A 16,439-nucleotide genomic window follows, 5' to 3' on the forward strand; every position below is an offset into this window, starting at 1 on the left:
GGCAGATTCTCCCGGTCTGTCGGATGTTTCCATCAGTCAACAACGGACATGGTCATAGATGCACGGCACGCGGAAGAAAATAGAAGCAGAAAAAGATGGGCTGGAACGCTGAATTTGACTGCTGCAGCTGCGGGTCGAATTAAATGCTAGTCGCTTATGGGCCTAAGGGATGGGGATTACCAACGGCAACGGTGACAAGGCACCACCGTCCCCATGGATTATCGATTTTATTATAGGATTTTGCAGCATGGAGGAGCCTTGTACATGCATTGACCTACGGATTGTTGATCTCATCCAAAAAATTAGTTTACGAATTGCTTTAATGTTTTAAAGAATTTTTTTGATCTCTTCAATTTCCGAAGCATTTGCATCAATCGAACGCTCATTAAAATATAATTCAAAATTTAGGTTTTTGAAGAAATAAAATTAATCAGAGAACGAATACAGCTGATCCTCACCTTTATTTATCTATTTCCTCTCTTTTTCTTTTTTTTTTTGGTGAGGGAAAGTGTTAAGCTTTAAACTTTTTATTTCCTTCCATTGCCTCTGTGATGGAGATTCCAATTCCAAGTTCCAATACCAGCATAACCAGAAAGATACCTTTTAGGGTTAATCACAATTAATCCCCTTAAAGTATATTTCATTTTTCACTTTACCCCCTCACTATTTTTTTGTCTCACTTTATCCCCCATTGGACAAAATTATCCCTCTATTATTCTAAACTCTTATTTTTCTCTTTTATTTTTTTCCTTTCCCCTTTTGTGCTCTTTTATTTTCTTTGCCTCTTTCTTCTTTCTTTAATTCTTCCTCTTTCCCGCAAAAATTTTCATCTTAATGATTGAAATAAAAAACAAGGAAGAATTGTAGAGATCTATCTTCTCCTCAAATGATTAAAAAATATTCAAATCACTTTCTTGAAATACAAATTTTTTTAGCCTTTCAATTCTTTTAATTTTGGTTTTCTAGTTTCTCATTTTATTCTCAAGAAAAATATCATAAGATGAAATTGTGATCTAATTAATAATCATCAACTGAAATTTGTGACACGTGGCATCACACAAACAATCAAAATTAGTTTTTGATACCTTTTAAACCTTCACCAAAAATCTAATTACAAACTCAAAATAAAAATTCCCGTTGGGATGGAGTTTTCCATTGGGAAGAATGAAAAATAGAAGAAAGAGAAAAAGAAATACAAGAGAGGAAAAAAAGGTAACTGAAAAGTCAAAATAATGGAAGGGTAATTTTGTCGAATAGGAGGTTAAGCGAGTAAAATTAAAAGTTAGGAAATAACGTGATAAATGAGATATACCTTAACGGTATTAATTGTAATTAACCCACCTTTTTATATTAAACCCGTAGAAAGATACCTTTCTACATTCCAAGTTCCCTTTCTTTTTCATTTTTCCTTTTAAATTAAACCCGTGGAAGGTTACCCCAATAGGATCTTCAGTCTCTTTAATCCACAGCTGAACCAAAAAAATGGTGGGTTTTTTGGGAATGACAGCCCGACCTCGCACTGCTCCGACTTCACTTGCCTCCGTTACCCGCTCCACCCGCCAAATTTCGTGCGTTAAAAATACTTCAATTTCTTTTTCAAGAAACGGGTTCTCTCGGTTTCACCATTTCCTCACAGCTTCTCTTCATTCAACTTCCACTAGTATGCGTCTCGTCCCTTGACCTTCCCTCATGATTTCAGTTTTCAATGAAGCATGTTTAAAGGTTCACTTTTTGTTTTAATCCACTAATCATTTGATTAAGGGCTCTATTTCAAAATCTTCAGTTTGGCAACTATGTTCTGAGTTAATGCATTTTGATAGTTTAATTTTTTTTCTCCCTTGTAAGAAACATTTCTAATTTCTTTATTGGTTTCCATGCTTTTATTAATTCCTTAATTCACATTGTATGTATTTCTAAATTGACCATCACTCCCAAGTTAGAGATTTAGTTGGCGAATGGGGGAGTCTCGGTGCCTTCTGCTTTTAGCTAAAAGGTTGGTGTGAAGTTTTTGAAGCACGTTAGACTGAACTTGTCCTGCTGTTGAACTATAGGTTACTGTATATTGTTAGAATGTCGTAGGCCACTGTGTGTCCTAGCCAGAACGAGCAGTAAGATTTGGTCTTTGCGGTGTTTCTTATCAGTAATTCAGCGTGTAATTTGTTTTATCTGCTCTAGTGTGCTCTTTACATAATCTTTCTAAACAAAAAGAAGTTAGCAGTCTAGTCACTTTACTTGTGCAATTGTTTATAAAATTTGTTCCAATGTTCCTTGGCATATTCTTATATGTTTTGTAACACCTAAAACCATTACAGGCCCTGCAACTTCCAAGGCTGCATTACAAATTTTGCCAGAGCAACCTGAAATTGTATTTGTAGGGACAGGAACTAGTGAAGGAATCCCCCGTGTTAGCTGCCTCACTAATCCTACAAAGACCTGTCCAGTAATTCTGAACCATTCTATATTGTGCAACTTTGATTGTTTACTCCTTTTTTAGGAATATTTATTTAAATTTTTTTTTTTAAAAAAGAAAATTATCTTTTTATTGCCATTTTTACAGGTTTGCGCACAAGCTGCAGAACCTGGTAACAAAAATAGGAGGCTTAACACGAGCCTACTTATTCGTTATCCCAGGCCCTCTGGAAAATGTAACATTCTTATAGATGCTGGCAAGTATGTTACAGAAGCTTTTATTATTTGCTTTCAGGAAAAACAGTAGTATATTGATCATTCATCAAATTCATAGTTTTCTTGATAGTATGAGAATACATCCCATGTGGACTTTCATGAGCAAATGAGCTTGATGTTTCCTGGTGAGTAGGATGAGAACTCTAGATGCTATATGTCAGGGTGAGTGCAGTCACTTGACAGTCAGGACCAACCTTTAGCATGTAGATGCTCCCTCCTAGCATCTGCCAGACTGCTGGTCATAGGCATTGTCTGGTAGACGTTTATAAAGTTTCGTATGTTTCCTCTGTATCCTTCTCCTTTTCACCTTCTGTGTCATGTTTCTCAGCATTTTATCTTGAAACCAAAGACATTCTCGTCTTACCTCTGATTCTTTCCCCTTCAACTCAAACCTTGGTTAAGTCGGCTGGACATAATTGATTTGATATTGTCTTGAAAATTTTCTTAAAAACACAGCATATTTTGTTAGCAGGAGAAGATTCTGGGCTTGAATTATTTAAACCTATAAAATGGGATTCCTGATGCAGTGGCATCTGATATTTTTACCAATTTGCTAGTGACTTTTTGCTCTACATAAACAATGTTAAATAGAAGAATGATAGTTTAAGGACATTGAACCAAGAGCATAGATCAATTTAGAAAGGAATAATAAGAAGAGGAAATAAGGTAAATAATTGTTACGGTTTCATGTATTCTTTGAATTGAAAATTTGTCAACCATCTGTTGAGCAAGAAAAGTCCTTTCTTTATGCAGGTTCTTCTACCATAGCGCCCTAAGATGGTTTCCTACTTTTGGGTAAGCTGTTTCTAATTGAATCTCCGGCTGCCATCAGATGGAGTCAATAAGACACTTAATTCTGTCAGATATTTTGTAATTGGAACTTGTGTCTCTTCTAGTTCATTTCACAACTGGATGAATCTGAGACATGATATTAATGTGAATAAGTTCACCACATTGTTTTCTCATCTAATAATCAGTGTATCTACAAACATTATCAATAGTAAAGTTGGAAGTGACAATGGATTGATGATTTGTTGAATAAGTAGCCATTCCCTATGCTGCTTGTTCCAATTAAACCTGTCCTATACGTTCATTAGAAATGGAGATGACTGGTCTTAATGGTTTAACTGGAGATCTATGAGAGGGATTAACTTATTTGACTTTTAATTTTTCTCTTCACCCTGTAATATTTCTGTTGCATTCATGACTATGTCAGTTGTTTGTGAGATATTTTATACAACATACTTCAAATTTCACTTTTGATCGTTAATATTGAAAGATTGCACATTGGATTTTGGACATGTTAGCTTTAAGACATACTCCACTTATTAGAGATTGCACCTGTTTAAATACCAGAACGAATATTCACTCCAGTTACAGATAAGCTTGCTCTTAGAATTACATAGGACCAATGTATGCTTTTTAAGATAAAGGAACTGCAGAGCATTACTGTTTGGGGAGGAGAGTGGTCTCCTTTTTCTATCAATGAGTATAATTACCTTTGGTACTTCCAGTGCCGTCTTTTTCTGCTCTTTTACTGTAAGTAAGAAGTGCCATCATCATTTCTAAGCTCCACTGCCTCTTAAAGACATTGTTCTGTAGCTTTGGCTCGAAGTTTCAAGTGAATATTTCTTTTCAGTTGCTTCATCTCTCTGTTTCTGCTCTTACGAAGCAAGTAGTAAAGTTGTGAAATGTCATGCCTGTTCAAATTGATATGGAATATCATGTATATGGCTTTCTTGACTAGATGCATTTTTTGCAGGGTAAGAACAATTGATGCAGTTATTATTACTCATTCTCATGCTGATGCAATTGGAGGTCTCTGGCATGCATGCCTTTTGATCTTTACTTATATATGATGGATAGGTTTATTAGTTCCTTTTTAGTTTCTTTCTTGTGAATTAAACTGAATCATATACTGAAGTTTGTGTTGTTCAGGTCTGGATGATCTTCGTGATTGGACAAACAATGTCCAGCCATCTATTCCCATTTATGTTGCAATGCGTGACTTTGAGGTCCGAATTTTACTTCAACCTGCTGAAGCACATCTTACTTTCTCTGTTGAGTTTTCAATCTATATGCCCATGTGGCCTTAAGGTTTTGTATAGCGCTCTATGTATGTGCATGACTTATCATTGAAAGTCTACTCGTGTTCAAATTTTTATTACATTCAAGCTAAGGATGCTTCTTTTACGGAAATACGCGAATCTCCTCTTCCCCCTCCCCCCCCCCCCCCCCCCACCACCGTCACCACCACAAAACCCAACACTTTCGAGTTTCTTGTGCCATACCTCTGAAATTATTGTGTCATGTGTTGTATTATAGTAAATTTGGTTGTTAAGTTTTCCTTATTTTTAGAAGAAATTTTAAAAGGCCGTTCCTGATTCCTTTGGTAGTTCTGCACCCAGTGAATTGGTCCATTGGCGATTGGTGGCTATTCTGTGAAGTAAAAGCTAGCCTGTGCTGCACTTTTGTCACCAGTCGTGTTGTAATTGGTCGCCTCAAGCATAGGGGTGATCAAATAGGGTCTCTTTTGGGTTGAAAAATCCTAAGAAATATGCATGGAAGCATATAATTTTTTATCTAATTGCAATCACGCTTTTGTTGTATATATATATACTCTGCAGTTTCCCTTAAAATATTTTCAAGAGATGCTTAATGTTTTTGGTTCATCATAATGTAATGAGATGACAATAATTTAAAGCAAGAAAATACTTCACAGGGGTTCTCACAACGTATCATATTTTGTCTATAATGCAGGTGATGAAGAAAACTCATTATTATTTAGTTGATACCAGTGTTATCGTTCCTGGTGCCGCTGTCTCAGAATTGCAATTTAACATTATCCACGAGGAACCTTTCATTGTACATGACCTTAAGGTCAGAATTTCTCACTCTTTTGTTCATTATTAGAGTGCGCTTCCTTTTGCAGATTTTCAAAGAGTTGTCATGCTGAGATTTTGGGCATCCTTGTGAGTTCTCTTCTAACATGTTGATAATGATAACCTATTTTGACTTCTGATAGAGAAATATGATGACATTAGCTGTGTGTTGGACCATGTTTCTAGGCTATTTATTAGATGGTACTGGTTTTCGTGTTTCTAAATGGTATCTGTCACTATCAATTTGATGATTGCTGGAAATATAACACTTTTGCATGCATTCATCAGAAATCCCATTATATTCGATCAGTTGATCATGAGTTATTTCTTTCAGACATGAGAACCTGAAAAGTGTTGGAGATCATTGCAAAATACTCAAATCTGTAATCACAATGACAAATTGTGAATTAATTTCTTTATGATAAGAATTAAGTTGGGGATGACAAGCCCAGAGCTGCAGGAGCAACATTATGCTCTGTCACTTTTGAGCTGTCCAGTTATGTTATTAGTTTCTATTTTTGGGGAAGAGAGATGGTGGTTCTGAGGTGTTATGGTAGCTTTCTTAGTGGCGTGAACACCTTAGAGACTTGTATGTTTTTATCCTGCTTTCTTTCTATGTGCATCTTGTCATTTTATGTATGATTTAACATTTGTTGGCATTTGTTTTGCCGCGCTCTGCCAATTACCTAGTTTATTTTGTGTTTCTTTCATCAGTTTACACCTCTACCTGTCTGGCATGGAAAGAATTACCGTTCTCTGGGTTTTCGTTTTGGCAATATTTGTTATATCAGGTAAATGGTTTGACGAGTACTCGAAGTTTTTGCCGTCTATCGCTTAAAGGAATGTTGCTAATCCTTCTTGCACAAATATGCAGTGATGTCAGTGAAATCCCTGAAGAAACTTACCCACTTCTGGAGGACTGTGAACTCCTTATCCTGGTCTCTTTCATGTTCTCTCTCTATATTTATATTTCATTTATGTATACTTTTTGGCATATCCAGATTGACTGGAGCCAATTCTCTGTGCCATTTTGTTTGCAGGACGCCCTTAGGCCCGATCGATCTTCTTCGACACATTTTGGACTTCCAAGGGTGTGTAACTTGGTCTTCCATTGGTACCTTGGAAATTTTATTCTTTTCACTGAACATCTGTGCTTTGATGCTCCAGGCACTGGATGAAGTTAGGAAAATTCAACCCAGAAGAACGCTTTTCACTGGTATGATGCATCTAATGGATCACGAGAAAGTGAATGAAGATCTCAGAAAATTGAGGGAGACTGAAGGCCTTGATATACAACTCAGTTATGACGGGCTTCGGGTGCCAGTAAACCTATAAAATTTTGATTATGGTTGGAGCTAGGAGATGAGGAAAATGTCAACTTTCAAGGCTGTAAGATACTTGAGAAATTGTAAAGAACAAAATTTTGATTCTGGTGAGTGGCTCAGATTCCTAAAGGCGTGTTTTTGATGGACCAAATAAAATTTTGACTATGGTACTTAACAATCTTGCTTCAAAATATTGTGGATTTTCTCCGTTATTCCGGATGAAGCTTTCTACCCTGCACAGTACAGAATAGAGTCTTCAACGCAACCAAAAAAAAAAAAAAAAGGAAAATTGAATGAAGGAGCCCTGCCCTCCAAAGTTTTCGTCAATAATTCTCCTGAGTTGCTCCCATGCCGTGACCGCTGACCCGTGATCCGATCCCATGTTGATGACTGGTACCGTCATCGATTGCCAGAGTTTCAGTTCTACTTTCAGTCTTATTTCGAGCAGTTTTGACTCTTTCAGTAAGTGGGGTGGGCCTGTTCGGTCCAACAATTTGAGGTGGGGACCCATCAACCATGGGCCACGGACTGGTTTCCATTGGGAAATTTCAAAGTTAACGTACTACTGGCGTCCAAAAAGGAATTTTCGTCCCCCCTTCTCCTGAGATCTGAGAAATACAATCCCCCCACTTTTGTCAAATGTCAACCACCGGTGACCACCCCCCAGCCCGGGACAGGGGCAGGATCGGTTTGAACATGATGTAATTCATGATGAACGAATTGTAGTATAATTTTGTAACTAAATTGTTATATTCAATTATTATTCAATTCAAGTATGTCCATATATGCTTTTGTTGTATCCGAACTACGTGACGTTGATCAGTCTTACCTGTTTGGATTGCTATTTTTTTAAAAAATTTTATTTATTAAAAAAATATATTGTAACGATTTGATCTAACTAACATATGTGAGGTTAAACTGTGATTGAAAAATATATTCATAAAGAAATTTTTTTTTTTATCCAAACCCATTTTAAAATTTGTGTCTTGTTAGCATATTTTGTATCTTCCGTACCCCTTAGTCCACCCAAAACCCAAACCCACCCCTACCCTAACGTCAAATTATTTTTTGTCTCAATAATGCAACCAGTCAAGTACTACTAGCACTGGTAGCGTGCATGATAGAGGAAAATGGGTAGCAAGCGAATTTGGAAGTCCAGTCAAGTATGGCCGCGTGTTTTACTGGGTCACGGAAGAGTCCCCCACTGGTCCCTTTCCCTGGCTACTAAAAGGGTTTGGGTTGCTTTCTTCCGACCCACATTATATTCTTTTTTCTCTTTCTTTTTTTTTTAAAAAAAAAAAAATTTATTCATTAAAGCAAATTAAAGGTTTACCAGAACAGTTGAGGAAGAAGCTCCTCCTTTTTTTTTAGAAAAAAAAAAAAAAAAAAAATCCCTCCCCCAATCCCTCTTCTTCAAAATCGAAAATCTGTTAGCAAGCATGCCGTGAGGTGTGAAAGCGTTTGTGCTTTTCAACGTACTCCATAGGTGACAATTTTGTACAAAATACCATAATGACTTGCATAGTAATTTTTGTATCAAAAAAACGAAAAACAAAAGAAGTTTTTTGACTTTGTTTGGATAGAGTATTATTCCAAATAATTATTTGGAATAACTACTGCTGCTACGTTGCCATGTTCAACTCAACCTCAAAGGACAAAATGTGTATGGTAATTAGAGTTGGTGGGTCCTGAGAGCTTTCCCTCAAAATGTATAAACAAATGATTAGTGGTAGAGGGCTAATCAACGATATGTTAAGGTTACATTATTATTACATCCTTCCTAATAATTTTTATTTTTTTGTGCATGTAAAAGAGATTAATAATTTCTTTTTTCCGTGTTTAAAAGAAACCTCAAATTTTATAAGGAAAATGGAAATAGTTTTTTTAAAAAAATTGAAAGTCAAATTATAAATTTCATGATTAATGTCCGTGAATTTGAGAATTTTTTTTCAGTCAAATTTCCCCTCTGATCTTCTTAGAATTGTAGAGGAGATAAGAGGGAAAAGTTGACGGTTAGAGTGTAAATTCTTATTTTGTTACCTAAAACTCGTCAATTCTCTAAAAAAATTTTTTTTTTTTTTGAGAATTTATTATCAATCCACTGGTAGTGGACCCACCGTTGTTTTCATGCGGTGTGGTAGCTCCTCGTGAATTCCCGATGGCCATATCATATTCATATTCGTGTGTGGATTATTCTCTTTCCCTTTGTTTCGCCTATAACGGCTTATGCCAGTGACTCTGAGTGAGATGTGAGGACCATATAGCTGCCATTGCATGGGCCCGTTCGTTGATACTGACGTAGACAGGACCTGCTCAAAAATATGGGAATGGGCTCTACCTTGTTAAAAACCATCTCTTTGGGCTTTTTACATCATCCTCGCTTTACTTAGCGATGCGAGTGAGAGAGCGAGGGTACTCGCGCCTGGATAGCAAATTACTTGGGAATTTTTTTTTTATTAATTACATCATAAACAATGTTTTTATTTTTTAATTTATTTGTTTGTTTCATATATATCACATCACAAAAAAAAAAAAAAAAACTGTACTATTATTTTAAAAGAATTTTTCCAAGTCATCTTCAATCCAAACGGACTAAGCTTTAGCCAAGGGATTTAAGTATTCAACTTTTTTGTAATTTGCTTTTCTTCTTCTTCACGGGAGTTTACGGACAATCATATCGATGACAAGTCCGTAAACACATATAGTATTTCATTTGATATGTGCCTAAAAATATTTGACTTCGTATGTAATTTTGACGCTAACCATTCATTAGAATAGAGTGTTTACAGAAATTCAACCATTTGCTTAGGGGAAAAAAATGACGCTGCATCCATTAATTAGACCCCTTCATTTGCCTTCTTAGCTTAAAGGACTAGAGTTATAAACGAGTTGAATCGAATCGAGTATCTTATGTTTGAATTCTGTTCGTTAAGCCATTCGAACAATATTCATGTTTGTTCGTTAACTTTCAAACTTCAAACCTATGCTCGTATTCGACTCGTTAAGCAAAGTTCATGTTCAAATTCGAGTTCGTGTTCAACTCATTTAACATAAACGAGCCGTTCGTGAACATGTTCGAAAAGTTCAAATTCAGATTATTTTAAGTCTTAAATATGCCATACAAATCATTAATCATCCTAAAAAATAATTAAAGCACCAGGTGACTAAATTCTATTATTCATTAACTATATAACTAACATTAACATAAAAACAACAAATAAAACAAAGCAATTTGCCCTCCAAATATAAAAGTCTAGCCATAAAATTTGTCATATGACAATTATGTCCATGTTCGCGAACGTTCTTCAAAATTCGCGAACATACTCATGTTCGTGAACGTTCGTGAATATATTCGCGTTCGCTCGATTATTAATCGAACAAAAAATTCGTTTGAACTCGGTTCATTTAAGGTTTCGAACGAGCCTATCACGAACACGAATGAATCAAAATGAATCGAGCTACCGAACAGTTTGATTCGTTAAACAGCTCTATAAAGGACCCAGAAGAACTTACGCTTCATCCCCCTCATTGTGTGTAAGAAAGATCTCCAGTGTATTTATGTCGATCGGGATGGAAAAGTTAAAGTCCATCCAGTTGTGATAAATTTGTTAGAGTATTTCGGAATAGCCAATAGAGGGGTTGGACTACCAATATCAAGAATTGGTACGGATTATCGAAGCTGTCCTTGTGTTGAGGTTCATTTCTTCTTTCTTTTGTATTCTTTTTCTTTGTCCATTTTTTTTTGGCAATTTTTTGATTTAGTGATGAAAATTCTGAGACTAGCTAATAAGAGCCTGGACTTCGGCGCTATTCAATTAGTGAGGAAAAGAGAAATGCGTGTAATGTAAGTTCCTGATCAGGGCGATGACTGACCATTATGCAACTTACCATTGAATCTTTTTTTTTTATTCTTGCAAAGAATATATTAATCTGATGCAGTTAAAAAAAATTGGTTTCTTTCTTTGTTTGTTTTTTAATGATAGTTCCTTGAGAGGGACAGATGAGCTGGCTAAGCATGTTAACACTCGGTTTGAGCGAGATCCCATTCAGAACCCAAATCATTGAAGAACAAACAAGACAATGACAAAACAAAAAATAATTTTCTAATTCCAGTTAAACATATCCTCCATCTCGTGAGACATCAATCCACATACAGCATATGATTGATTAAATATTGGGCTGCCCGACGCCTTAAACTATAGTTCATTTCCATATATTGCTTTAATTAATTACATGCACTTCACCCGAAATATTATACTACAGTACTAATTAGTTACTAATCTGAGAGGATGCCAAATAGGCACATGCATCGAATGGTGCTCCATAAATGCTCCACTCGTTTTCCTTTTTATTAATTCTCTTCGATTATTGTCTAATGACCTTTACATCTCAAGTTTAGGAATTAGGATTAAAGAAAAAGTTGTTGCTGATTATAGTTCTAGAACCCAACTTTTTCCTTTACGATTGGAAATATTTTAATTATTCATATTTGGACATCGTGAAAGAACTTCGATTAAGACTAGTCAATCAAACATTAGTCGTCAGAATTTCTAAAATGGAAACAGGTCAGCATCTATCAGTGAACTTCTTATATATATATATATATATAGTAAATTTTATATATACTGACAGCGTATACACTATCATCGTTGAATTCATGACATGTGTGCAAAAATTGAAATTCAAATGTTGCATAGTTATCATTCATCCAATGCTGACAGTGTAGGAATGATTAATTCATATATATATATATCATTCTTCTCCTAGTTGTTAATTGGCTTAGATAGCGAATTCCTGTCAATTTAATTTTCTTGTTAAAGAACCCTTGTTTGTAGACAAAGCCTCCATCTTCATTTGAATTTTTCCTGAAATCATAGATTAAATTTCAGGAATTTTTTCGGGTAGACTAGAAACTAGAAAGTAGTACTCAGCATTCTGATCTTGAAAACAGGGAAGGGTACGTAGTAGACTGGTGGATTGGGATGGTTAGGCAGCCATGCGGCCGGGTTGGCTCACTAGTTGTTTTTTGTTTTATATAGGAAGAAGCGAAAAGCAGAAATGTCAGAAATTTCTGCGATGGATGCTTGTTTTTCCCTTTCATAACTCACAATTTTTTGTATGAGTGTTTCGATAAATGGACTCTGCGAAGACACTTCAAAAGCCGGCAACTTTTGAAGTGCTCCGCAGCACTTAACTACTAAACCCCCCAAACCCCCCCAAGCGATGTGGGAACTTAACCCCACAGGGTGCCCCGCTGCTAAGAGATAAAGACCCCCCAGACTCCCCGAGACAGGTTTTTCCCTTTCATAACTCACAGTTTTTTGTATGAGTGTTTCGATAAATGGACTTTGCGAAGACACTTCAAAAGCCGGCAACTTTTGAAGTGCTCCGCAGCACTTAACTACTAAACCCCCCAAACCCCCCCAAGCGATGTGGGAACTTAACCCCACAGGGTGCGATGGATGCTTGCAGTTAAACAATTTTTGGAGGTTTACTGATCATGAAATGATGAAGCAATTGAAGGACTAAAGGGTGGGAGAAAAAGTGAGGTAGGATGGATAATCTGCCTTTTAGCCATGAAGCTTGTCTCTGCTACAATTTAATCAATGACTCAATCATGTTACTGTAAATTTTGCAAAAGTTTTAAAAGAGGGGTCTACAAAAAGACTAGCTAGCAATTCAAAGCACCCACCGCATCATGACTGAAAGAGAAAATTTTTACAACAAAAATAAATCAAACACCTCTGTCTCCCTCTCTCTTCCTTTCTTTCCATCTCTCTCTATAAATATATACAAATCAAACCCTCTTTTTACATGACTGCTTTTTCCACCTACTTTTTTAAGAGAAGGGAAAGGTGGTGGATTTGAGCTGAGCCAAAAAAGTGTGCTAAAAAAAAAAAAATTGAACTTTGTTAAAAGCAAAGAAAAGATGAGATTTTTCTGGGGGTGGGAAGGCAACAAAAGAAAAGACAGAAAGTGCACGTCAGAGTTAGCCGTAGGGTTGTGGCCTTCTCTTGGGATGTGCTAGCAGCCAGCTCTGGACAAGAGTTTGAGGATTACAGAGCGATGCCTTCTCAATTCTCATCCACACCCATCCTTCTCTCTCCCATCTAAAAAAAGAAAAAGAAAAAGAAAAAGAAAAAACGGTCTTACTAGCTAGAAGCCCAGAAGTTGTTGGTTTGGTCTAGTTCAATACATGCTTTGTTCTTTTATGCGTGTGCTATAATTGGATTTTCTTGAATTTAGCAAGAAAAGCCATTGAATCATGATCAAGTAGCAGTAGTGGGTGAAGGGTGGTTGTCTTCTTTCTTTTCTTTTCTGTTTTCATCAAAAAACAAAACGTTGTCTCTTGGGTTGATGCCAAAGGAAGAAGAGAACATCGTCTCAGGAGAGGCTGCAGCTGAAGGCAAATTTTGGGATTCAAACAAACAAAGAGTCTTGCTTTGAAAAGAAAAAAAGAAAAGGAAAAAAAACGTATCTTTTTGCCGCTGTACCTGATTCCTCTTCTTCTCTCTTCTTCTCTTTCTCCATTTTCACCTGCTTTAATGCTTTTTTTCTAGGTCTCGATTTGTCTCTAGATCTCGCACACATATCTTTCTCTTACATGGTAGTACTACTAGTACTGCTTTAAATTTTAAGGTTTGTGACTCATGCTGCAATATCCCTTTAGATATCTTGAAAGTTTGCGATGATTAGAAGTAGCTGCTGATGTTAGCCAGCTCATATATATCATAAGACGAATGATGAAAGGTCTGATAGTCCAGCAGCAACCAGCACAGCCCGTTATGGAGGAAAACATGTCTAATCTGACCTCTGCTTCTAATGAAGCTAGTGTTTCTTCTGTCAATAGAAATGATAATGGATCAGGAGGTAGCATATATCCACCACAGCAATACTTTGCTCCCCAAAATCAAACTCAGGTTGCTCAACCTCAGCAAGCAGTCAAGAAGAAGAGAAATCTGCCGGGCAATCCAGGTGCATCTTCATTAAATGAAAAAAAGACTCGACTTTTGTTGGTTGTTATTCATCAGCGTTAAGTACAGTTACCTGTTAATGTTCTTGATTAATGCTAATTCTCTTTGTTTTTGGGAATGATTGAATCAGACCCTGATGCGGAAGTGTTAGCTTTGTCTCCCAAGACTCTCTTGGCAACAAACAGATTCATTTGCGAAATTTGCAACAAAGGGTTTCAGAGGGATCAGAATCTTCAACTTCACAGAAGAGGTCATAATCTGCCATGGAAGCTGAAGCAGAGAACAAACAAGGAAGTAAAGAAGAAAGTATACGTGTGCCCAGAAGCTAGTTGTGTCCACCATGATCCGTCAAGGGCCCTTGGGGACCTAACCGGAATCAAGAAGCACTTTTGCAGAAAGCACGGTGAGAAGAAGTGGAAATGTGACAAATGCTCAAAGCGGTATGCAGTTCAATCAGACTGGAAAGCTCATTCCAAAACCTGTGGCACTAGGGAGTACAGATGTGACTGTGGAACCCTTTTCTCTAGGTAACTAACTGAACTCAATTCAACCCCTCCAAAATCATCAGAGTGGAAAGGAATTAAAATCCTTCAAACCGAAATCTTCCTATCTAATATTCGTTTTTTTAGATGTATATGGGATTTGATACACTTCTTATTTTCTAGCAGATAAAGTCCTTCGTTTTCTTTTCCTACTTTTTTTTCTTTTTCTGTGGTCTAATGCGTATGGGGAGGATTATTTTACCAAATAGCCTCCTCAATTGAGGAAGCCAATTTTGTTCGCAACGCTTATTAATTGGTTTGTTGTTATTATGCGGCAAATGCAAACAAAATTCTACTCACTGGAGAGAGACAGACAGCGGAAAAACCATACTAGTTAATGGACAGTGCATTATCTTGGCATGTTGTGATTGTTTTTGTTTTCTTGTTCATGTTTGGCTTAAAAAATTTCAGGAGGGACAGTTTTATCACACATAGAGCCTTTTGTGATGCACTAGCAGAAGAGAGTGCTAGAGCTATTCCGGGAAATCCGCTCCTTTCCTCCCAAGCTGCTGGTGCTTCCACAGTACCCCGTCATGTGAACAACATCAATCCTCTTCAACAACAGTTCGGCAACCAGGATAATCCCCATTTATTTTCCCTTAAAAAAGAGCAACACACTTTTAATCTGAGGCCTGAAATTCCACCATGGCTAGCATGCTCTCCGATGCCAGCTGGAGCCGGACCAGGTCCCGGTCCACCACCAGTAGACCTCACTTCTTCAATCTTCCCATCCCCAAGACTGGGTCCAGGATTTTCAGAATGCCATCAAGAATTATCCCTCCATGAAAACCCTAACCCTAATCTTGGACCTAATCTTCCACCATTCCATCCCACGACCTCCCCACACATATCTGCAACTGCATTGCTGCAAAAAGCAGCTCAGATGGGAGCAGCCATGGGCAGCAGCAAAGCAGGTGCAGGTGGTGCAGCTCCACCTGCAGTCATGCTGAACACTAGACCCCACCAAGCTCACGTGTCTGCTGCTGCTGCTGCTGATTCTGCTACCAATATTACAACTGGAAATTTTGGACTGAATTTGTCCTCACGTGAAGACTTGGCCGGTGGGACGTTTGTCAATGGCTTGGCTTCATATGGGAATAAAGCTGCAGACCCTGCTGCTGGTGGACCTCCACCTCCTCCTCCTCCTACTTCTTTTCTTCAAGATATGATGATGAACTCTCTTTCTTCTTCTTCTGCAACCACTGGATTTGAAGGCTCAACGTTTGAAGACGCATTTGGTGGGATTCTCAACCCGAAGAAGACATCAAACAGTTCCTTCATGAGGGCTAACGATAGTGAAGGTGGCGGCGGCGGCGGCGGAGGCATCGTGGGCGGCGGCAATGATCGCATGACGAGGGATTTTCTTGGTTTAAGGCCTCTTTCTCACAGTGACATTTTTAATATTGCCGGTTTCGGTAATTGCATGAATACTACTGCTTCTAATGAGCATCATCAGAACGCATCTCAAAAGTCATGGCAAGGTTAGATTTTGATCACGGTACATGTTTAGCTTTTGAGGTAGCTCTAACTTGCTAGCCTTTTGAACATTCAATAGTTTAATATTCAGGGTTCATCTTCCAAAGGGAAGAAATGGATATTCTTGATCCTTGGAAACCCTAATATTTTAGCAATCTAGCAGACTTTTGCTTAGATATATATATATATATATATATATATATTACAGACCTTTCGAGAATTAATGCTTGTAATCCTAAATCTGATAAGAGAAACCAAGAAAACACTGAGGCCATTTTTAGATTTTACAGATAATACTGCGTACTGTCTGCATAGTGGAAACCTGCAAAAACCATCCTTATTTTAGTAGTTTGTCACGTTACCCCAACCCCACACCATCTGACCCATATCCTGCCCCAAAAAGGAAAAAAAAATAAAAATCCAAAGTGATGTGAAACTTAAATAAAATGTTCTGCTAATTAATTATCTACTTGGTCAATTAATTTACTCGTTCCAGTTTTTGGATATAAATTTGATGAACTCTTGGAAGGCGCAACTGTTACTTGGTTGCACTCG

General features: G+C 37.2%; 2 protein-coding genes across 4 annotated transcripts; both read left to right on the plus strand.

The window, feature by feature from the left end:
* The first annotated feature begins 1,387 nt into the window (after window positions 1-1,387).
* On the plus strand, window positions 1,388-7,070 carry LOC140005861 (putative hydrolase C777.06c). Of its 3 annotated transcripts, none has more exons than XM_072046995.1 (11): window positions 1,391-1,660; window positions 2,313-2,440; window positions 2,558-2,670; window positions 3,439-3,480; window positions 4,448-4,503; window positions 4,624-4,700; window positions 5,446-5,565; window positions 6,282-6,358; window positions 6,442-6,505; window positions 6,608-6,658; window positions 6,735-7,070. In XM_072046995.1, exons 1-11 carry the CDS (start codon window positions 1,483-1,485, stop codon window positions 6,900-6,902), a joined length of 1,074 nt encoding a protein of 357 aa, XP_071903096.1. In that variant the 5' UTR covers window positions 1,391-1,482; the 3' UTR covers window positions 6,903-7,070. The 3 variants fall into 3 exon arrangements, 2 of the variants coding, with proteins under 2 accessions (XP_071903096.1, XP_071903097.1); XM_072046996.1 differs by having other exon boundaries at window positions 1,589-1,722; XR_011813402.1 differs by lacking the exons at window positions 6,608-6,658; window positions 6,735-7,070 and having other exon boundaries at window positions 1,388-1,660; window positions 5,446-5,657.
* A 6,413-nt stretch (window positions 7,071-13,483) lies between these two features.
* Window positions 13,484-16,058, plus strand: LOC113743053 (protein indeterminate-domain 7). Its single transcript, XM_027271120.2, has 3 exons — window positions 13,484-13,867; window positions 13,997-14,393; window positions 14,820-16,058. Exons 1-3 carry the CDS (start codon window positions 13,633-13,635, stop codon window positions 15,892-15,894), a joined length of 1,707 nt encoding a protein of 568 aa, XP_027126921.1. The 5' UTR covers window positions 13,484-13,632; the 3' UTR covers window positions 15,895-16,058.
* The last annotated feature ends 381 nt before the right edge of the window (window positions 16,059-16,439 follow it).

The sequence above is a fragment of the Coffea arabica genome, chromosome 4e, assembly GCF_036785885.1.
Source record: "Coffea arabica cultivar ET-39 chromosome 4e, Coffea Arabica ET-39 HiFi, whole genome shotgun sequence".
Lineage (NCBI taxonomy): Eukaryota > Viridiplantae > Streptophyta > Magnoliopsida > Gentianales > Rubiaceae > Coffea > Coffea arabica.